The sequence below is a fragment of the Pangasianodon hypophthalmus genome, chromosome 28 (genome assembly GCF_027358585.1).
Source record: "Pangasianodon hypophthalmus isolate fPanHyp1 chromosome 28, fPanHyp1.pri, whole genome shotgun sequence".
Taxonomy (NCBI): Eukaryota; Metazoa; Chordata; class Actinopteri; order Siluriformes; family Pangasiidae; genus Pangasianodon; species Pangasianodon hypophthalmus.
The window spans coordinates 11,647,146-11,670,906 of NC_069737.1; the positions used below are offsets into that span (position 1 = coordinate 11,647,146).

Consider the following 23,761-nt stretch of genomic DNA (forward strand, 5'->3'; position numbering starts at 1 on the left):
TGGAGGCAGTGTGATGCTCTGGGCAATGTTCTGCTGGGAAACCTTGGGTCCTGGCATTCATGTGGATGTTACTTTGACACACATCACCTACTTAAACATTGTTGTAGACCAAGTGCACCCCTTCATGGCAGCAGTATTCCCTAACAGCAGTGGCCTCTTTCAGCAGGATAGTGCGCCCTGCCACACTGCGAAACTTCAGGAATAGTTTGAGGAACATGACAGAGGGTTCAAGGTGTTGACTTGGCCTCCAAATTCCCCAGATCTCAATCCGATCGAGCATCTGTGGGATGTGCTGGACAAACAAGTCCGATCCATGGAGGCACCACCTCGCAACTTACAGGACTTAAAGGATCTGCTGCTAACGCCTTGGTGCCAGATACCACGTAACACCTTCAGAGGCCTTGTGGAGTCCATGCCTCGAGGGGTCAGAGCTGTTTTAGCGGCACAAGGGGAACCTACACAATATTAGGCAGGTGGTTTTAATGTTAAGGCTGATCAGTGTATAGCTAGTGACTGTAGACCAGCCGTTAATCATTACACTTAGCCACACATTAATCACTCTGGCTTCCTATTTTTTATTCTCTTCCCCCTCAAATTTCATGCCCAAATATAAAAAAATTACTTATAAACTATTTCCATCTAAACAGCTTACGAACGACAAAACCCAGAAGTCCACCATCAGAGCACATCATCCCCCATCCACAGGGGGTGTCGTGATCGCTCATTGATGGTGAGTGGCCTGAGCAGAGAAGTCGTTGACGTGGAAGTACACTGCTGAAATCTTTTTATTTCACCCTTTTTTAATCAAGTTAAATTTAAAACTGTTTGGTCTGATTATAGATTGATTTTTTTCCCTACATGCTGTAATAACAAAATACCTTAATAAATACTTTTATAGTAAAGCCTATATCTTAATTATCTTTCTCACACTGGATCATTTTGTTTGGAATTTGACAGCTGTTGCCATCGCTAATTTATTTGTAGCCTACATCAGTCGCAAGATTCAGTTGCCACATAAGCACCGACACTGGAGACTCCTTCCAAAAATGGAAAGTAAGTGTTCTGTCTCCTCACACAACACAACACTTGTTTTATAATCAGTTGTTGTGGTGTGTCCACAATACAAGACCCTGTGTAAGGTGGTACTATAGAAAAATAAGGTAATAGAATGAGGACATTGATTTAACTTGCAGCTGAATCTGCTATCAGAGCTGCTGGAATGGGGAATTAATCAGCACCTTCTGACCAATAGGAAGTCAATAGCACTGTGGTATAAAGAATCAGCATCCACTCTGTCGTTGATTATTTTCCTATAACAGCACACCTTGTCCTGTTTTATACTTTATAGCATGTAATTCAAGGAAGGAACTAATGAACTACACTGGTTTCATATAAAGCCATATTTAATAAAGGTTTCAGCATATTTTCGTGTTCATTTGCTTGTCTTTTTGTTACTTCCAATGAGTCAGAGTCACTCCATATTGTTGAGGAACTAGCTGAGGTAGATGGATGGGAAAATGTCTGTTTTTAATTGCTGAACTCCTATGCTAGTGCAGTCAGGTTAGCGGAGAAAGACTAAAATAGCATTTTAGTACACTCTTAAATGTGCATTGTTTGACTGGCTTGTAGTAGCATTTCAAAATGGTAGCATGCAAAATCCATTTTCATATTTAGAGCGTTAATTCTGATGTTAATTATTAAATAAATAAATGAATAAAAAATAACGAGGAGTTTCACCCATGACCCCATCTGTAAATCAAGTGACCCCAAATGGGCTTGTGACCCTCCAGTTCAGGATCCTCTGGACTACAGGCAGTAATTGGCAGTGATATGATTGTAAGTAAATGGTGTATCAGATAAAGTGTGTGTGTGTGTGTGTGTGTGGTAGCTCAGTGCTTAGGGTTCTAAGTTAATTTGAAGACCCTTTTGGCAACATCTCCGTTGTGTGAATGCTGTGATTGCATTTCTTTCAGTTGTGAGTGATAGATAAATTCATCTATCAAATAAATAAATGTAGATTATAAATCAATTCCAAATCTGATTTATTGAGATAATTAAAATGTAAAGGGCAGTAGACAGAGGTGTCATACTTATAAAAATATATGTGAATACATAATTTTTATAGCAGTAAGTCATGACTTAAATATATAGATTTTTCAAAAATAACACATTACTTAAACTGTTCATAACATGAGCAAAAACAAGATTTCTCCATTCTAAGGATTACAATGGTATTCTATGCAATCGCAGATATGGCAAAATGACAAAGAATGATGCACAGTGTCAGTCCAGCTGAAGTAGGTAAGCTTGGGATAAATATAAAACGTACTTACAAAAATAAATGAAGTTCAATCCTACTTTCTCCTAAGGAGTCTAACTTCTCCAAGTGTTTGCTTCAGCAATAATCCTACTGAACAGTGTGATTAGTTAGTGAAGCACTTCACATTCATTTCTGCCTTAAGTAAAGTGAAGCGAAGATGAAAAATATAGTGATAGAGTAGAGTTGAATGTAGAGTTGTCTTCTCCCACTGAACAACACGAGTCTGCAAGAGTTGATTGGCTGATTGTTACAGATGGTCTACAGTGAAATACAAATTTGGAGTATTTCTCATTATTTCCACTCACTAATTAGAAACTTTGGACTGTGCTTTATATACTGGGTAAAAAAGAAGTTTATGTGTAAAACTGATCCAACATGATGTTCTGGTTTTAATATGCAAGCTCTTGTCGTATGAAAGACTTTCTAGTTGTATCCGTTTCCAGTTCACACCATATTTCAGACTATTTCTACCAAACGACAACTTGCAGAATTTTAATAGACGAGCTACACACTGGATGGATGCTCTGTTACAGATTTCACTTCTTGATTATAAAGTGTAGAAGACAGAATAGGGTCCCAGAATCCTTTGCTTGTGCGCAAAGCGCACACAGCTTTAGTTATTCATCTTGAAGCATTTTAGTTAGTAACCACTGTGAATTATTTAGAACCAACAGTGAAGCTCATAGGAAAATGTGTACAGTAATAGGAATGAGGAACGGTAAATGTGCACCCACTAACAATTTCTGAGATTGTAAGGGCTTTAAGTGAAATAACAGATAGAAATATAGATTTTTAACCTATATGGTGAAATGTAAAGGTGGATTTTTTAAACCATATTTTCACTCTTTTTTTAAATTGTCCACCACACAGCTGAAACTGCATTCTATCAAGATTTAAAATATGACCATATGACAGTGTGATGTGTGTGATGCCACTGGAGCGTCTCAAATTCTCCAACGCTCCTGAGTGTGTGATTCTCCTGACGATTCTCCTGCTCATCCCTCAGCGGCACCAGGCGTTTGCCGGAGACAGGCTCCACGTTTCTACTACATTCCTTTCCAAAGCTGTAAATGTCAGTGATGATTGTTGATTAGTCAGTCATATTCATTTCAAAATGATTTTGGTAACCATAGACATGGACTTTAATGTGTGAGATGCACTTACAGTAACAAGAAGCAGGAGATGGAAAGCGGAGGAATTCAAATCAACAACCTGGTAGATTATTCTGAGAGTCAGATTTATGAGTTAAAATTAGTGCTGAATGAACTACTGTTGGGAATCCAGACTACATCTGGAGGTACTACTGCAGGACTTGGTGTAAAAACTCTTCAGTTTCTGTCATAATTTTTAATATAATCAATTGTTGAATTGATTTTAAATATAAACAGTGTAAATACTGTATCCTAGATTTAGTATTGCTATGGAAAAAAAAAACCATGAATTGTAAAATTACAGAGTGAGGGGAAATAAGGATTTCGACATTTCATTTTTGTTATTTAGTATATTTCCCGTACATACTGGAAATATCGACTTCAGATTTGTATTTGTACATTTTGTACTTATAAATATAAACACAAAAGCATTCATAAGCTTAACCAAACCTGTTTAAAAAATCAAATCGATAGAGGAAAAAAGTATTCAGACATCATAAATTAAAATGAGTACTTTGTTGCACAGCCATTTTTGGCAATTAGAGCTTCAAGATATCTGCTGTAAGAAGTAATTAGGTTTTTGCAACATTGTGGGTTAATTTTGGCCCATTTCTTTTAGCAAATCATCCTCAATTCCCCAAGGATACAGGGGTTCCTCTGATGGACTCGCAAAATCAAAATCCTCCATAAATTTTCAGGATTCAAGTCAGGAGATTGGCTTGGCCATGCAAGGCCTTCTTGAGCTATATTGGCTGTATGTTTCTTGGCTGATGTGATTAAATTCTCCTCTAATATATCCCAGTATTTGCTTCAATCATGTTTCCTTCAGTGACATGTAAAGCCCAGGTACTGTTTACAGAGAAGCAGTCCCATTTCATGATGCTCCTACCTCCATACTTCACTGTGGACATGGCATTCTTGGGATCATATGCACAACCGATCTTTCTCCAAACATGACAAACTGAATTATTGCCAATACTTATTTCCCCTCACTATATACATAGTCTGCCTTTTATTTGAAAAAGACAGAAACTACAGGGGATAAAAGAGACATTGCCACATATTGTAGGAGTTATTAATGTCCATTAGGAAGTGAAGCATTTTGAAATTACAGTATCACATTCCAATCCTTACCTGGCACTCATATGAATAATGTGGAGTAGCTCTAAAACGTGCTACCTCCAGCACCACTGATCCACTGCAGTTCTGAAACCCACACACATATTAATGATGTAGCCTAATCATTTGGATTCTAAACTTAAATAAAACAAATAGCAGTATTAAGTGTCTGTGTGTTGGTTGTACTGTAGGAAAGTGTTTGTGTGTGTGAGTGTGAGTAACACCTGTAGTAGTGTGCGGGCGTAGTCTTGAGTCACAGCTCTGATGTCCTCTCCATTTACTGACAGAATCTGATCACCAAGTGAGAGTCTCCCATCTGACTCAACCACCCCTCCCTGACTTATCTCAGAAACAAATATCCCTGTGTCATTCCTGCAACACATCACACATACAGTCATAACCACAGACATAACCACATTATATTGAAATGTTCCACTTTTTTCTAATTTGTTATGATTTAATTGATGAATTGTAGGACTACTAGTATAATAGTAAGTGTTACTAATGACTATTTATGTATGTAAGTGTGGTTCTGTGAATAACAGGAGCAGTGAGAATAACCCAGATACATTTTGGGCGCTCTCACACGCATTCCGAACACCTTCAACAAAGTCACAAAGTGACCATACGATGTAATATTTGATGTAAATACCATTGTTATAAGTTTCCATGGAACCTTCTCCCTGATTTTCCACCAGGGACTTCCTGGAGCAGCAGACATCTAAGTAATGCCCAGGAGGTGGAGATGCTCCTCTTATAGTGGAATGTCATGGTATTGCCCTGGCAACATCCACCACCCAGTGGGGCAGTCTCTATTTAGACACTCCCTATTTAGACTCCCTGTTTCTTTCCTCAAACGGTTCCCTTCCATGGAATGCTGTGAGATCAATAGATTGGTTAACAAAATGGGTGAAAAGATTTTAAAACCCCTTCAGCCACAAGGTCACTCCAGAATCATGTGGCCTGCAAGGCATGCAGTTCTTCCAAACTTTTTGTTGAAGTAATTGCCAGGTAAAAAGAGAGGATCCATTTCATTTTGACATCCAACATTGGGTCATAAACAGAGGTCTTGAAGGATTGCAGTACAAGAGTGAGATCTCACACTGGGCTTTTGGGGAAGCATTGTGGACAAGTGTGCCTTGCTTCCTTCAGAAAGGCTGTAACAAGTTTATGAGCCCCCTGGAAGATACAATCCATGGTGCTGTGACACACTGCAATAGATGCTACATTTTAAATCTAGACGATTCAGTGTAGATGGGAACTTTCCCCTGTAGGAAGGCTAGTGCACACTATTTGTGGAAGAGTTTCCATCACCTGCTCTTCAGTCTGAGGGGTCAAAGCCATAAGCACAGGTGCAAATAGGCGCTAACCCTAACCCAACAAAAAGGCCACTTTGGCGAAACAAGTAGGCCTCTGTGATCTGATAGCTCACTTTTGTGCAATGTGGGCAGAAACAACACAGAGACCCACAGTCGACAGTGAGTCAATTTGGCACAGTTGAACAGATCCACCTGTGTCCTGCCAAACTTTTCCCAATCTGGGACACCACTTCTCAATATAGATACCACTCTCCAAGCACTCCCAGATGGGACCACTTTCGTGAGCCTCGTGGCTCCAGAGAGATAGCACTCGTGCCCGTCTCACTGAGATGAGGGTTTTTTGGGGTTTATTCCCAGGCTGATAACTCATTCTGAAATTTCCTTAATTCCAACCAGACCAAGGGGATTAGTGTTTCAGCTGCGGTTAATAATCCTAGCATCCTCAGCAGGAGCCAATACAGTGACCCAGCGAAATTTGTTTTGTGAGCAAGATAATGCCTGCCACATGTTCGGGTGAGAGCATGGCTAGCATGGCTTCTCAATGAATCTAGCTTCATACGCGTGAATTGTGTGGCCTGCTTTGGTACTAGAGCAGGCACAGTGAAACTGAGCACTGTAATGTGTGCAGTAAGGGTGGATGTGTTCCAGATGGCCTGCTCCTTGGTGGGAACAGATAGGAGCCAGTTGTTCAAATACGGCAGTATCCTTATGCCTCTGGCCACCAGAGACAAAAGGACTGCCTCCATGCATCTCGAGAACACCCATCGTGCTAGAGAGTGGCTGAAGGGTAGGACTTTCAAATGGGGTAACTGTCCTTGGAAGGCAAACCTCAAAACGTATCTGTGATCTGGAGCATTGGGAACAGGAAAACATGCATTGTTCACTGATGTGAGCTAGTCTTATGGCTGCATGGCGTGAATAATATCTAATTGCCTTAACATAGAGAACAGGAGGGCTTTTAGGAACCAGTTCAGCCATCTCAAATCTACAATCAGATGGAATCCACTATCCTTCTTCTGAACTAGGATGTATGTTAAGAAGACACCACTTGTTGTGAACTACTCCTACGATTGCACCTCTGTCTCAAGAGCCTCTTGAGAGAGAACTTGGTATTTATTCACAGACAAAGCAGGATGTATTAGACATCCCTAGCATTAGCTGTCTTATAAGGTAACAATGCTCCAGAAATGGCCCCTGTTGACTTTCTGAAATGTTTCCATTGATGTCACATGGTGCAGCCTGGATTCAAAACCAAAAGTGCATTATTCAGGACACAACAATCCAGCTAACTATCTGATAAATATTGATATGTATGTTGTGTATACCTTTTACCCACAATGCTCAGGCCCAGCTCCTGGCCTGGTTGTAACTGCAGGTCCACAGTGAAAAGGTCCCACATGTCCTCATGAGTATGTGTAGCTTGGTTGTGGAAGGTGTGTGTGGAAGTGTGTCTGTACACACAAAGGCGTACATGTTGGGGACTCAAGCGAAGGACACTTAGAGCCTCCTCATGACTAGCCATTCTCAGGTCTATACCATTCACCTGTACAAAGGGGAGGTTAAAAAAAAGGGGAGGGGGTAGTAATATAAGGCAAAAATACCACTAGTGAATATCAGAGATACATATAAGAGTCAAGCAGTAAGACTTGCAGGCTGGTCTTAAAGATGAAGGTGTAGTCTTAGACTAAAGCCAGTAGTGTTCTGATGCAATATGGAGTCAGGTTAAGATAAATATAAAGCAACTATTTGAAAATCACTTTTTATTTTTAGGTATAAATGCTATTCCTTTATAACAATAACACATTTAGTGTTCCATTGTTCCATATGGTGGCAACTTACAGATGTTTCTTATAGGTCAACTGTGTCTTGTTGATGTGAATACTCATATGTAACAACGGTGCTGTTGTGTCTTGAAATCACCATAATCATTCAGAGAGAATTATAAATACCTCAAGGATGTGGTCTCCTGCCATTAATCTCCCGTCTCTATGAGCAGCACCTCCTTCATTCACCTCATGAATCAGAATCACTCCCTGAGAGAGACGAAGAGACAGAATGGAGGTCAAGAGAGAAGTTTTAGAAACCTAATTAGTTATATAAGTAATATATCCTAAAATGTTTTAGAAGTATCAGCCATCTTCAAATCGTTATACTGTATCATTGCAGATGGTTTTATATCACTCAGACCTCCATTACTTATTAGCCACATTTGCATTGCAGTTCAAATGCAAAACCAAAGAAGAAAACTCGGAAACCAAACATGTCTTGGTTGAATGGCTACACATGGGAAACTGTGTTAACTTCTTTTATTCATTTGGAAAGAATACCTCTAAATTCAATGTTTCTCACCAGTAATGTGTTGCAGCCACCGACAATAGTAAGGCCAAGACTGGAGTGTCCTTTACAGATATCTATGATGTTTATGCAGCCAGGGATGATGGGACATGTTAGAGGGTCTGATCTCACACTGCATGCAGAACCGTAGGAGAAGCTCCATACTCCAGAGGCAGAGGGATTGATCATGGAACGACAGTAGGATTGTTTATGGTGAATACTTTGTGTATGACCGGCTGCTGTGTTGTGAGATGTGGGTGCAGCATGACTGGTTGGTGTGACGTGAGAGAAGGAAGGAGCAGGGTCATGTAGAGGGTTGTGGTCGGATGAAGCGATGAAGGAAATTGGTGGATTGTTACTGTGACTCTTGGAGGGACAAGGCTTCTGTTTATCTAATCTCATCCTTTGTTCCTAGAAAGAAAGAATGAATGAGGGAGACGTTTAATTTATCTAGATGTACAGTATGTCTGAACCTGTATTTGTCTGTATTTACCTGAATCACAGTTGCATCATGCTTATGTTCTTTCTTCGTACTGATATCCACATCCAAGGGTGATGTGATAGTTTTGTTTTCTGCCTAATCACAACAGATGACGACTCAAACAATCATACATGGTGATAAGCTTAACTCATTGTATGTGTAACTAAGAATTGTTCAATTCTTTAATTCTATTTTATTTGCTTTTATGTTACTGTGAGTTATAAGTTAATGTGAGTGCTTGTGAATGTTACCTCCATTGTTGATCCTGTTGCTGTGTGTTTTAGTGCAGCTTTATTCCTGATGAGTCAATCATAAACATATAAACTGCACATACAGTCTACTAAACAATTACTGGCACAACTATTGGCAAAAATGGTTATGTAGTAAAATGCATCGATTTCCTGCAAAATTATTGGCACCCCTTCAAATAGCATTTTGTCTTCTCCATAGAGAAAGACATTTCTTGCAGCCTTTCCAAACGGCTTATTGTTATGTTAAACTGATTTTTTTAATCATCTATTACAGGTCAATAATCATCTATCTTGTTTGCATTACACGTTTATTTTTCCCATGGTGATGGATTTTTACATGTATGCCACAAATATTTGAGAACCAAACATTATTTGGGAAAAAAAAAGGAAAAAAAAAAGAATTAATTCTTACAAAACATTTTTGCTAGAGAAAAAGTAATTAGTTACTCCATTTGTTCGAGTGGAAGGTTTGAATGAATGTGTGTAATGTTTATTTTGATGTTTAACAGAGTGCTGTTTCTCCACGCACATTCTCAATTCTGATTGGTCACAAAGTGTCGATTAAATTTAACAACCAACAGTTGATTAATTTTCTATAACAGCTGCTCTGACAATAGTTCTGGCTATAAGGCAAATCACAGCTTTATATTAATGCACTCGTTCTAATACGTTATCAAAATAATAATAATAATAATAATATTAAATAATGTGAAGTTATTTATCAAACTAAAACATATCATTGTTGATGTGGTGAAGTTTTCTCTAAGGTGATGTTTATTTAACATTTATGGAAGAAGTCTCCTTAATGTTTGTTTCTAAGTAACTTCAAGAGAAAATGACATGAGTGATAATGGGAACTAACTTGTTTTCAATTCAATTCAGTTTTATTTATATAGTGCTTTTAACAATGGACACTGTCACAAAGCAGCTTTACAGACTCTGGATATGGATTTAGCTTTAGATCCCTAACGAGCAAGCCAGAGGTGACGGTGGCGACCTTGAGAGGAGCCGGACTCAAAAGGGAACTCATCCTCTTCTGGCACCGAATAGAGGGATTATTTTGATTTCATTAGTTTTAAGCTGAAGTTGAAGTGAAGTTATGCACTGAATAATGAATGGCACTTGAGTGTGAACTGTTTTGCGGATGTTCCACAACTTCAAATGTGACTATAAATGGATAAAAAGTATGACAAAAAATTGTTGGTAAATTGCTGTGGTATAAGAGGAATAAAACACTTCGGGATGTGCTGTTATAGAAAAATAATCAACTTCAGGGTGTTAACAGATAATTCAAGATAATTTTTTTCCTCCTTGAGGGGTGCCAATAATTCTAGAGTTAACTCTACAGAAACTTTCCTAAAGATTCAATGTATTTGGACTGACTTGTAACTTATCTAAGTAAATGTTGATTCAGAATCTACTGTATATGTGTATGGTGAATGCAAGCAATGATTTCTGCATATAGTGCATGTATAGTGTGTGTGTGTGTGTGTGTGTGTGTGTGTGTATACGTGCATGTAGTGTTTCACCTGCTCAGTACAATCTTAACTTTAGATGAAGCACTGTTGATAACAGCAGCTGCATTCTGGTAACTCTGACCATATAAAACCTGTCCATTTATCTGCAACACACACACACACACACACACACACACACACACAGCTGAGGTGAGCATGAAACCTGCATAACTAACAGTGTAAAAGCTGCAGGACAGAGGTTATGCACTCACTTCCAACAGCTCATCTCCCACTCTGATTCGCCCATCAGTGGCGGCGGCTCCGTCAGGTTGTATTTCTGAGACGTACACTGTCATTCTTCCATCTTTGCTTCCTGACACACACACTCCCAGACCAGATCTGTGTGTGCTGCAGTCCAGCTCTACCAGTTTCAACTCGCCAGGCAAACGACCATATTTCTGCAACATATGACCTACATACACACATTGCAAATCACATACAGTCATGTGAAAAAGTAAGTACACCCCACGAAACATTTCTTTTTATTTTGACATATATTGACACATCAGTATTTGATCTTCATTTAAAAAAAGTATGTATAGAAAAATGGAAGTTTGACTTTGCAATTATTTCAAATGATCAAAAAAATTAAGCGAGCTGTCTTTTTTGTTGTTGAAAAAGTAAGTACACCCCTGGTTTCAGTAACTGGTATTGATCCCTTTGGCAGAAACAGCTTTATGTCACCATTTCCTATAACTGCCTACAAGTCTCTGACATCTACTGGGAGAAACTTTTTGCCCTTTTTTGCCTCAACTGTGCAATGTTTGAAGGGTTTCTTGCATATACAGCCTGTTTCAAACCCCCCACAGCATTTCAATGGGATTCAGATCTGGGCTTTGACTCCATTTCTTCCTTTTGAGCCATTCCTTGGTGGATTTACTTATATGTTTGGGGTCATTATCCTGTTGGACGGTCCACTTCTTCAGCTTCAGATTTTTGACAGATGGCCTCACATTCTCCTTTGAGTTGGCCAGGCCCTGAGGCAGCGAAACAGCCCCAAATCATAACATTTCCACCACCATCCTTTAAAGTAGGTATGAGGCTCTTCTGATCAAATGTTGTCTTTGGTTTTCGCCAAATGTGGCTTCTGGTACTTTGACCAAACTCTATCTTTCACTTGTCTGTCCATACCACATTGGTCTAGAAGGCTTGGACCTTGCCTAGATGTTCTTTAGCAAACTTTAGTCTTGCCCTGATATTCTTTGTAGACATCTAAGGCTTCCTCCTGGTCAAATTTGTGCAGTCTCGTTCTAATGGTAGAGGCATGCACATTGACGTCAACAATGGCAAGAGCTACCTGCAGATACTGTGATAAAATTCTAGGGTTCTTAGAGACTTACAGTCTGCTCTCGGGTTAAATTTGCTGGGGCGGCCTGGCCTGGCCTGGACAAGTTGGCAGTGGTTTAAAATCTTCTCCACTTATAGATGATAGTGGAGAAGTGGACAGAGGAATGATTGATTTCCAATATTTTGGAAATCTTTTTAAACCCATTCACAGACTCATAAGCATCTACAAGGTTCTTTCTGAAGGCCTCAGAGAGCTCTTTTGATCTAGTTTTTTTTTTTTTTTTTGATAAAGATACCACACACACTCCAATGACGAGGAGCAAACCAGACCAGATATCTGAGGTTTAAATAAAACAGGTACCTACGAGATATTCTCTAACAGCGCTATAATCACTAGCACCTGAGTGAGTGCATCTGATGTAGTAGTGATATACTGTATACGTAGGGGTGTGCTTACTTTACCCCCCATAAGAAAATTGGATTTCTGTTTATTTCAAGTATATAAAGGATGACAAGAATGTTAAATTTAAGTGTCACTTGTTAAATTATCTCACCTTCATCAATCAACATTGTTTAAATGAAGACTGGATATCTGTCCAAATATATTGAAAAAAATCTAAACTTTTCATGGGGTGTACTTACTTCTTCACATGACTGTTTCAATATAGAAATCCAATTCAAATGTCAGTGTATTGTACTGTATTTGAATTCACAGAAATAAAATTGTTCTTTAGAATCTTTAGAACACCTTACAATCACTTTAACGCCAATTTGAAACTTAATGACCTACACTGAAAATAGAGTGTTCACACACAGACAACACACAAACACACACATACCCCAGTATGACACTTGTCCCTGTTGGCAGTGCTGTGTACCTTCTGATGGCCCACTCAGTCTTTCTAAAACATTTTTGCATGTGACTCCATCTGTTAAGAGGCTGACAGGCCCTGAAGGGAGCCTTAAGGGAGGTGGAGCCGGGTGAGGTGGAGGCTTTTTCAACGAACTGTTTCCTGTAACCTAGCATAGATGGATAGATAGATAGACCTGCATTTTATTTTTTGATTCTAAAACAGAGGTACGTTGTCCTGTTTCTATTCAAAAACCACAGCCAACCACAATCATAAATAGATAGATTGGTTAATAAACCTTATATGGGGTGGGGCTGAAAGGATTAGATGGGGAAAGGCGTAGACTGTTGGCATCCTCACACGTCTGCAGGACGAAAAATGAGATTAATGCTAACTTTACACAGTGTTACAGTACACCCACACACACACACACACACACACACACACACATACACAGGTACACACTAAAACAGAAAACAAGCACATACCAAGTGATTTTGTTGGGATGATTGCTCTTCATTGTTTGTGACAAGGTCTGAAACCTGTTTTAAAGAAAATGTGCTCTGTGTGTTTTAATACTCATTTTACAAAATGCGGCTTACATTTAAATTAGCAGTGAATGAGGTTGAGGTTTAGGTGTGGAAATAGAAATATTCATATAATAAACCTGAAACATTATCACAAGTGTGTGTGTGTTACCTGTGGGCTCTGCACTGACAGTTCCACTTTGTCCCCTGCTTGTCGAATTGCCTCCACTGCTTCTTCATGAGTGAAATCACTCACATCCACACCTCCAACCTAAAACACAGTTACCAAACCCCACACAGCACAATTATTAGTGATAGTGATAGTGAAGTGACTTGTGGCCAAGTATAGTGACCCATACTCAGAATTTGTGCTCTGCATTTAACCCATCCAAGTGCACACAGTAGTGAACATACACACACACCGTGAACACACACCCGGAGCAGTGGGCAGCCTTTTTTGCTGGGGCACCCGGGGAGCAGTTGGGGGTTCGGTGCCTTGCTCAAGGGTCTCACCTCAGTCGTGGTATTGAGGGTGGGAGAGAGCGCTGGTCATTCACTCCCCCCACCTACAATCCCTGCTGCACCTGAGACTCGAACCCGCGACCTTCAGGTTCACCTTCGGGTTACAAGTTTGAGCCTCTAACCGTTAGGCCACGACTGCCCCCAATTAGTACCAAACATCTAGTGTATGTCAGAGTGTGTAGATGTCAATTTATTTACTGTGCATCAGTAACTAGAGCTGATGATCAAAGTAGGAAACCAGAAATGTGGACTAAGTGACAAGCAAACCACATCACTCTCAGAAAAAAAGGATTCAGTGTACAAATGCTTGTCACTGTGGTACTAGCTTCAAGGGTAGGGCTTTTTAATTATACTAGCATGCTTATAGAGGAACATCATTAAAGTTCATAATAAGACCACAAGGACTGCTGTTGGAGCACTGAGAGCATCCTACTTTTACCTTGGGAAACAAAAAATCAGCCAAAATATGGGAAGAATTTGTGATACTTTTGTTTTTGTCTTTTTTCTTTTTCTTTTTTGTATTGTTAATTTAAAAGTATTCTAGCAGTTTGCCTAACTAGACCATTTAATACTAGCAATTTATTTAGTTATTTATCATATAACGCCATCCCTTTTTTAAAACTGGGAAGATTCAGCCAGGTTACGCAATGTATACGAGTGACTAATTTATGCAAATTTATTTTAATCTTTAACGACGTAATGACTGTGGAGATTGCAGTCAACTACTGTTGATGTGCAGTGGATATAAAAAAGTGTCAGACCTTTTTACCACTTTTAATGTGATATTACAACCAAAACCAAAATTCAGGTGAAAAGCAAATTGAATAATTTCGATTCTGCTTGTTCTTTCTCTCTATCTCTAAGGATTTTTCATCTCTAGAACTAAATAATAAATTTGGCAAAATATTACTGTACACTTTTAAATAATGTTCATGAAATAAATCTATATTACAGGGGACTTTTACTATATTTTATTACAAAAAAGCAGCTACAAAAAGGATACACACAACCACTAATGTACAGTGTCACATAAAAGGCCCTGAATATCTTCAGTGCTTCATAAGACCATCAGAGGGCGCCAGTGTGCCTGATTCACTTCTGAACACACCTGTAATATTCGATCTCCAGGTGTCAGTGTGTTGTTTCTGGCTGCGGGACTGTGCTCAGAGATGTGTTTTATAAAGATGCCCCGCCTCATTTCTCCATTGCTGAGGCGACGGCCCATGCCCCGCCCCCCAATCACACTGATGCCGAGACTTTCTCCATTTGTCCTGATCAGTGTCACCCTGAGAAACATGTAAACACACCCACGGCTATTATTACATTTCTGAGATCACTAGAATTACGAGAAATATAAATGAATATCTGTATTTATTGTACCTCCTGGGATGACTCCATGAATCCTGATCACTTCTCTGCCTCTTGTCCTCTGTCTCTTCTTTTCTCCATCCCTTTGCTTGCAGTGAAAATATTCTACCTCTTGCGTCCCTTTCCTGTTCATCTTTTCTCTCTCTGTCATGTCTGCATTTTAGCCGTGTTGTGTTTTCTGCTTGTTCCTTCTCTCTTTCTCTACAGGATTTTTCAATCACTCTTCCTCCTTCTACTTTGGTTTGTTCGGGAATACATCCCCTAAAAATGCATTCATCATTAATAATTAAAAATGCATACATATTTAAAAATATTTAGTTGAAAATATTAAGCTTGTTGTCCTATTTTAGAACCTTGGGTAAGTGTATTTTTGTGTGTAAGTGTATTTCCTTTTAACTTTTTACTTACCACTTTGTAAAGGCTGTGTCAAGAGTTTTAGGCTCCTGAAAGGATTGGGCAGCAGTGGCTCGGCCCATTTTCATTTCCTGTTTTGAATGGATGATAGTGGCTTGGTCCAGTTTCATCTCCTGTTTCGATTGGATGACAGTAGCTCGGCTTGCCTTGACGTCTTGTTTTGATTGGATGGCGCGATGCATGTCAAGGAATGCAGCAGGTACATATGTCACACTGCCAGTATAAGAAGATAAATGAATCAATCGAGTGACAGGTAAGCATAAGCAAGTAAACTGGCAGTAAAATGAAAGGTATGATAGACATGGTTGCCAAGTCTGTTGGTTTTCACATAAAACTGGGGAGATGTGGGTTGATTTTTCTGTCTGTAGGTTGGGGAATTTAGTCTTGGCCAATTCCCACCCACCAGCCAGCTCTCTCCTATCATACAACAGTTACCAATCTGGGAGGTGAAGGCTATCACATGTTTCCTCCGAGCCACATGAAGCCAAACACTGCGAACATGCTACTTTTTACCTTGGGAAACCAATCTGCTTACAAATCCGGGAGGTGAAGGCTGCCATGTGACATATGAAGTCAAGCAACTGCATCTTTTCAAACTGCTTCTCATACTGTGTAACATACTCAGAGGAAAGCGCTATCTGCCCTCTTCTGCATACCTGAGCTCATAGATGATGACGCCTAGTTTTGATCTCTTGGACTCCTGGCCACAGATGGCTGTAGCATTGTTGGGATTCTAGCTCACAGCCTCCAGACAATAGGGTGAACACTTTTCCGTTGCACCACTGGGAAGCTCTGTTCCACATGTTTTAGTGTTTTTCCACACCTGATCCAAATAATCAGCTCATTACCACATAGCTGATTTTACATCCTGAGTTGAAATGGGCGACCAGGGATGTGGGGCATTACAGTAGGAGTTCAGCTAGGGTTTTACGTTTAGCCATATTTAATGACAAGCTTTGACACTGACCTGCCACTGAGATTAAATGCTATGGCATAAATTATGTAGCATTTTGTGGAAAGGCAGCAGAAGACAGTAAATTAGCATATGGGTTTTTTTTTGTCCATTTTTTTTTATAAAGTGGCTTTCTGAAACATTCAATTTCTTATTTAACAAACTCCATAACAAATGGGTCTCATAAAATAACAACATTCACAGAGTTTGTGTTAGGTGAACTCAGCTCTGAACTCAGCTCAGCATTTCATACAACAGAGAAAACTTTTTTCTCTGTCTTTTTGGCTATTTATTTGTTTATCATTACATTGATAATAGCTACGAATAAACAAAAGATGCCTGAGTTTCAGGCAGCTTTCAGACATGGCAATATGATCACATTTCCGGGGCATGAATTGTTGTCATTAGGCTGTAATAGCCAATTTAATCAGAATTGTGGATCATGTTTTCTTTGGACTTTATTCTCTTTTTCGTTCTAATGAGCTCCCAGTGAAGACAGCATATAGATGAAGTGCAAGACTGTTTAAAAACATCCATAATTTTGTGATTGCTAAAAGTATTTATACGTTGTCTGGACATTTTCAGAGACAGCTTAATATCGCATGCAGGCGAGGGCAAATACTTTTTTTTCCTAATGCAAGAGGAAACATTGGCTTGTACGTCATGTCAACAATGTTTTTATGAACAGAAACATGATTGAATTGGTGAAAAGACCTTTTGTCTAGTAATGTTTCATTTAATCAGGTATAGTACAAATTTCAATAGATTAATAAAATCACTTTTGCTTGTATAGTAGTGTGTGTGTGCATGTGTGCAGACCTGAGTTCGGGTGCAATAAGTGAATGTTTGCGTAGCATAGCTCTAGCCTGTGTATTGGTGAGATTGGTGGTGGGTTCTCCATTGAGGGCTAGGATTCCGTCTCCCACTTTCAGTCTGCCATCTTTACTTACAGCACCTCCGTTAACCACTGAACGGATGAATATACCTGAGCCATCTCTTAGAGCACTCACTGTCATACCTATACACATATACACACACAGACACACACACACATGTATCTATCAGCTAATCATACAGATACAGGTCAAGAGCTTCAGTTAATGGTCACATCAAACAAGTGTTTAAGTGTATAAGACTTCATATGATAAATAATGGGCTTTATTGTTCATAATACTTTTAGGCAAAACTGCTATGAACTTCTAACTATGTTTATTTCAATCCAAAACAGCACAAGAACATTAAGCTTTATCCGCTGAAATGTCACTACTGATTTCATCTCACTCTTATGAAATGTGTTTCTGTTTATTTAGTATTTAATATGTACTTTAATTGATGTCAATACATTTACAACTGAGGTATTTTGTATTACATATTAAAATTTTGTATTACATATTTTGGTCATGAAAAATTTGATAAGAACTATTTTAGTAATAGTGAAAAAAATTATTATTCTTTGGATATGTTTCTTCTGGGAAAATACAGTATAATAATCCAATAAAAAAAACAATCATAGCACATCACAGTCTGAAAAGTCAGAGGAAAAGAAGACCCACACCAAGGTTTGTCCACTGAATCTATCCAAATTTTTACAGAGAAATAAAAAAAACAACCCCACAATACGTAATGAATGATTGGTCCAGTATAATCTCATTTAAAAACAAGACTATCTGCAAGTCAATTGTTATTTTTGATGATAAATTAAACGATGTGTGCCCAGATTGATGAATTAAACAATTCTCAGCTGTCAGCTTTAATCTCAAGTCCAATTAATATTCACTTGCATAAAATAGTTCAGTGGAATACTGAAATACTGAAAAAAAAAAAGATTCTGCTTTATAGATCTAATATCTGGAGAGTCTCGCGTTATTTTACGTTATAGGAGGTTATATGTACATATACGGCCTAAAGTTTTGTTTCTTATTTTCAAAGATGTATTATGTATCGTCTATTGTCTTGCATAGAGGTAGAATGAAATATACATTATAGTTAATTATAATAAGCCTTTTGATAAGGGAAAGGACTTATAATTCAGTCAGAGACATCACGTGAAATGTAGCTGCTTCATAATTCAAATATGTTTCTCTCCAAGCACTTGGGTATATGAACATGAAAACAAATGTCTAATTAGATACTGTCAAAGAATGATGAAATGAACAGATTTGTAGCTATCATTAAGTTGTATGTTATGTAATTTCCAAATTAGCCTTCAGGCAACACAATGAGTTCTTTCAGCATTAAAATGAAGTGGTGTAACCTTGTAACCTCAATTAATAAGCACCTGTTTTAGTAAACACATTCTTTAATTTGTTTGAGATTGTGAAATTGCTTATGCTTTCTTTCAGATAAATCTTCCATCATGCAGCAAACAATGCAAAGTTCCTTTGATGTCGTCATGATAATGCATTTCACTCTTCACTGTTCATATAGTGCTGTACTTTTAGAATGATCGCTCATAGAGTATTTTGTGAACCAGGTTTCTCATACAGTTCACCCCATTGAGCCATGTGCACATGATGACCAGTGTAAACATACCCAGGCTGGCGTTGCCCCTGAACACAGTGATGGTCTTCTCAAGGCCTGTAGATTGATGAGTGCTGACTTTACAAATTGCCTCCATGCTGCTGCTCTGCAGTTCTTCTGCAAAATAAATCGCAGCGCAAGTCAACCCAGCCAAGGAGAAAGTGACGCTGCACAAAACTAACAAGTCTGAATAAATCAAGAAACTGACAAATTATTTTTAAAAAATTGGTAGAAACTAACATGAAGCACGCATCATTTCTATTTGATTTCTCCTTTTTTTATTGTTTTACTAAGGAAGAAATTCATCCAGACTAAACCTTTCTAATCCAGAAAGTCATTTTGAAAACAATGATTGCATGCAATTACTATGACTGCAACGCAGGCAGGTATTAAATTTGTAAATTTGTGTAAAATTTTTTTCCCAGTATTTCAAGACTAAACAAACAACATGGTCAGTGCCAATTCCTACCCAACAGCCAGCTCTCCCCTGTCATATGACAACTACCAACTGGGGAGGGTGGAGGCTAATACGTGCATCTTCCTAGACATGTGAACTCAGCCAGCTGCATCTTTTCTAATTGCTGCTCATGCTACGTCACAGAGCAGACTAACACATTCTGAGGAAAGCACTATCTGCCCTCTTCCGCATACATGAGCTCACAGACACCCACAATTGGCTAGTGTCTCTGTGATTGACAGGGCAGGGAGAGTACGCCATCCCTCCCACCCAGAGAGCACAGCAATTTGGCTCCCTTGAATTCAAATTGCGATCTACCAAAGATACAGCAAATGCTTTTTTGTTGTGCCACATGGGAGCCCCAAAACCAGAATGTTTAATGATGACCATTCAGAGGAGTATACATTTATTCTCTGAGTCTAGTTTAAAATCAGACATCTCATCTGTTCAGAGTCTGTGGCGCTAGTCAAACATGGTAATATCTCTTCTGAACGTGAAGCACCAGTCCGAAATAAACTGAACTGATGTCTTATTTATAAACTAATCACTAATAATTAAGCATGTTATTTGATTATCCAGACCTTCACAAATTTTAGTTGAATACCCATCATATATACAGTTCCCTCTGAAAGTACTGAAATATCAAGGACAATTCTTTTGTTTTTGCTATACACTAGACATTTGGGGTTTTGAGATCAAAAGATGCATAGGATTTCCTGATATTTACATCTAGATGTGTTAAACCGCTTAGAACATGGAGCCTTTGGTAGCAGACCACCCAATTTTTAGGTGAGCAAAAGTATTGGAACAGATCGTTTTAAAGTAAATTAAAGCAAATAACACTTTGTTGTGTTGGCAGTGTGTTTTGGGTCATTGTCTTCCTCCATGATGAAGTTCCTCCCAATTAGATTGGATGCATTTCTCTGTAAATTGGCAGACAGAATGTTTCTGTAGACTTCTGTAGCTACCATCACAAGTTACATAAATGAATAAAGATTAGTGAGCCTATTCCAGAAGCAGCCATGCAAGAAGAAGCCATGACACTATCTCCAACCTGCTTGACCCATGAGCTTTTATGTTTTGGATCACGAACAGATTCTTTCTTTCTCCACACTTTGGTCCTCACATCACTTAGGTTAATCTTGGTTCCAGAGCTTTTGTGGCTCATCTCTGAATTTCTTTGTGACATTCCAAATTGTTGTATTGGCTATGCCCAATGCTTGTGCAATGGCTCTGGTCAATTTTCCCTCTTTCCTCAGCTTCAAAAGGGCTTGCTGTTCTCCCATAGACAGCTCTCTGGTGTTCATGTTGGTCTATCCTTTTTATCAACAACTGACAGGCAAAACCCAGGGTTCAGACCAAGTGTAGATATTCAGAGCTATTAAATGTTTAAACAATCTATCTAACAGGGCACACCTGGGCAACGAGAAACACTTGTCAGTCATATGTTCCAATATTTTTGAAAAATGGGAGGGTTCAAACAGAAGGTGCCATGTTCTTAGCTATTTAACACAACTAGATGTAAATATCAGGAAATGAAAGCTGAAATTCTGATCTATCATCTCATATTCATCTTCTGATCTCAACCCCAAATGTCTTCAGTGTATAGCAAAAACAAAGAATTGGCCTTGGTGTTCCAATACTTTCTGGAAGGAACTGTACATGCATATGGATGGGATGACAGGAAAAATTGAATGAAATATAGTGGAAGGCTTCATGTTTATTGGAGCAGGCACGTGTATCCTTTGCTCCCCCCAGATTGGTTTTGACATGAGAACAAGCACGAAACCTCCTGCTGGGGAATTTAGCTCTGAATAAACCAAAGAAAACTGAAAAAGAAATTCATATAATTGCTAAAAACAGTTACTATATATATATAGATATATATTTGCCAGTGAGATTTTTTCCACAAATTCTGTTCATCACACTATATATACAGTATTAAAAATGGCTTACTCCTGTTCTGGCCTGTCCTTGTGAATGTCAATTTCAATTTTCTGCCCTGATATGTCCTGTGGAGAGACTACATTATCACCCTTGTCCCATCCTGTTTTTCAAATCTGAATTTTTATCTTGCATATCTTCAAACAGTACCCCTGAAACCATATCATGCAGAAAGTTAGGGAAAGACACAGTGTGCCTATGGCATAATTTTCAAATGATAATGATGAATACATTTAAGACATTACACATCACAAAATCCAGTTTGTTTTGGCTGGAACTTGCTTGTTCTTGCAAGTCAAATTTAGTCTTTGGTGGAGTAACCTAAACTCAAATGTGTGTGAATAAGAGATGAAGTCACACATCTCCTGTGAACAAAAAATTCCACCAATTTAACCCTTGGGTCTAGAGTGACAGTAGTGAATTAGGTCAGTGGAAAAAAAGGAAACACTTTCTCTTGTTGTGAAGAACCAGCTGAATATACTCTATGGCATGGAGCATGCAAAGTGATCCATTCACTCACTAAGCAATTTAAAATCATACTGCACTCATGCAAATACAGTGTTCATTAATTCTCAAACTGAAAGATATCTAGAGTTGCATGTCATTCATGTGCTCTTATGTTACTGGGAAAATTAAAACAACAAGCATTAAAGCATATATTTTGCTTAGTTTTTAACTACAGACATTTTCACATTGCATCAAAGGACACATACAGTACTTGATACAACCACATTAAACACTTACTTATTTAATTTTTTTTTTTTTAAATTTGTATTAAACACATATTCAGAAATGATTATAACCATGCTTATAATTCTTGTTATATTATATTATATTATTATAATAATACCTCATGCAGCTCCATAATAATAAAATAATTAATTCCTTGGTAATGAAATGACAAACATTTTGTACTACTTCTCATTATTGTAATGTCCTCACAATGTCCTTAGATAGGAATAAATGTGTGCAACATAAGGGTTCTTGTCTTTTTTTTTTTAGACAATTGGACATAAATTAAAAAAAAATGCTTTTATAAAACAATGTATTTATAAAAATGCTTAGAAAATTATAACAGTTTTATAAACACATTCTTCATAGAAAGTGAATAGAAACAGAAAAACAGATTATGTACCTGTACTGTGCAGAGATGATCGCATCACTTTGTCTAGAATGACAGTCACTTGTGTGTCCTGGGCATCATATTCCAGTAGACAATTAACCTAAGATACATTATAAATCCACACACGCTATCTACACTACCAGAGATGCAAACATATTCTGTTCAGACTAGGTGTGTCCGTGGAATTAGACTCATTAGGTTCTGATTAGCGTACTTCAGTTGGAGGGGGCTGGAGTTTGAATTCAGGCAGCATGAATTATTGAAGTGTGTCAAGTAACCAGAGACTATATGTGCCTGGGTTACGGGCTCCCAACAAAACCCAATGAACAATACCTATACAAATACATGCTATTGAGGGCCTGAGGGCCATGAGCCCTTATATAAAATAAAAGTAGTCCATTCCTAAACACTAGCACTTGTTTCAACCTTCTTGTTTGGCTCTCAGGTTCCACAAAACTACTGTATCTTGCACATGTTCCTATTCAGCTGGTGGAAACTTTAACAGCTATGTGCTTAGATTGGATTCTGCATAAAGCAGTTTACTGCAAAAAGCTATGTGCCAAGAAAATACAGTAAGTGTAAACTTAAACCAGTCTGAAAAACATACAACAATTACTATCCTTATAATATACACTTTTATATATTATATTATATTATATTATATTATATTATATTATATTATATTATATTATATTATATTATATTATATTATATTATATTATATTATATCATATTACTGCTAAAATATGTGTGGATTGCCAAATAAAAAAACAGGCAGATGTCTCTGTGGCTGAATTCTGGCCAATTTTTTACCTATAACATGCTTTGACGCCTCAACTTTAAGAAAGTTAGAACAGTGTGGAAACATTTGTATTTACTTATTTACATAACCTTATCCTTAGATAACTGCAAAGATCACATTCGGTAAGGAGCCTGTTTAAAATACACCGTTGGTAAAAAAACATCTAAAACCTTGCTAGCTCAGAGTTACAATGGTATTGATGTTGTGATGAAATCCCCCCAAAACTAGTCATTAGCGTTTGTTGAGAGAGCACAGCATGATGAAACAAACTAGACATTAATGCATGATGTGCAAATACACCACACTATGGGGGTGTAAATAGATAGAGAGATTTATTACATTACATAGAAAAAACATACAATGTATTGTAAAATTTGTAAAAAAAATCACATGACTCAATTTGTATATGGCTGTGATCATTACTATGCCTTACTGCTTCTGAAGGTTCCTTTATACGGTTTGAAAATACTGACCATTTGGGACGCACTATAACATTTTTGAA

The 23,761-nt window shown here is 38.1% G+C and overlaps 3 protein-coding genes and 1 long non-coding RNA gene across 5 annotated transcripts; all 4 read right to left on the reverse strand.

Annotated features, from left to right (window-relative positions):
• Window positions 1-1,182: 1,182 nt before the first annotated feature.
• On the reverse strand, window positions 1,183-5,833 carry LOC128317633 (uncharacterized). Of its 2 annotated transcripts, XR_008301154.1 has the most exons (4): window positions 4,815-5,833; window positions 4,606-4,677; window positions 3,485-3,545; window positions 1,183-3,384 (listed from the first exon to the last, which is right to left on the reverse strand). It is a non-coding gene; the product is annotated as an uncharacterized LOC128317633 (long non-coding RNA). The 2 variants fall into 2 exon arrangements; XR_008301153.1 differs by having other exon boundaries at window positions 1,183-3,545.
• An 82-nt stretch (window positions 5,834-5,915) lies between these two features.
• On the reverse strand, window positions 5,916-8,981 carry LOC113544262 (multiple PDZ domain protein). Its single transcript, XM_034301042.2, has 5 exons — window positions 8,976-8,981; window positions 8,737-8,820; window positions 8,259-8,654; window positions 7,859-7,942; window positions 5,916-7,452 (listed from the first exon to the last, which is right to left on the reverse strand). Exons 1-5 carry the CDS (start codon window positions 8,979-8,981, stop codon window positions 7,195-7,197), a joined length of 828 nt encoding a protein of 275 aa, XP_034156933.2. The 3' UTR covers window positions 5,916-7,194.
• A 3,965-nt stretch (window positions 8,982-12,946) lies between these two features.
• LOC128317676 (multiple PDZ domain protein-like) lies at window positions 12,947-14,924 on the reverse strand. The gene is made up of 3 exons (XM_053231169.1): window positions 14,788-14,924; window positions 13,330-13,428; window positions 12,947-13,172 (listed from the first exon to the last, which is right to left on the reverse strand). Exons 1-3 carry the CDS (start codon window positions 14,902-14,904, stop codon window positions 13,095-13,097), a joined length of 294 nt encoding a protein of 97 aa, XP_053087144.1. The 5' UTR covers window positions 14,905-14,924; the 3' UTR covers window positions 12,947-13,094.
• Window positions 14,925-15,072: 148 nt separating this feature from the next.
• LOC128317663 (multiple PDZ domain protein-like) lies at window positions 15,073-22,589 on the reverse strand. Its single transcript, XM_053231055.1, has 4 exons — window positions 22,470-22,589; window positions 18,946-19,050; window positions 17,233-17,431; window positions 15,073-15,674 (listed from the first exon to the last, which is right to left on the reverse strand). Exons 1-4 carry the CDS (start codon window positions 22,492-22,494, stop codon window positions 15,452-15,454), a joined length of 552 nt encoding a protein of 183 aa, XP_053087030.1. The 5' UTR covers window positions 22,495-22,589; the 3' UTR covers window positions 15,073-15,451.
• Between the last annotated feature and the right edge of the window lie 1,172 nt (window positions 22,590-23,761).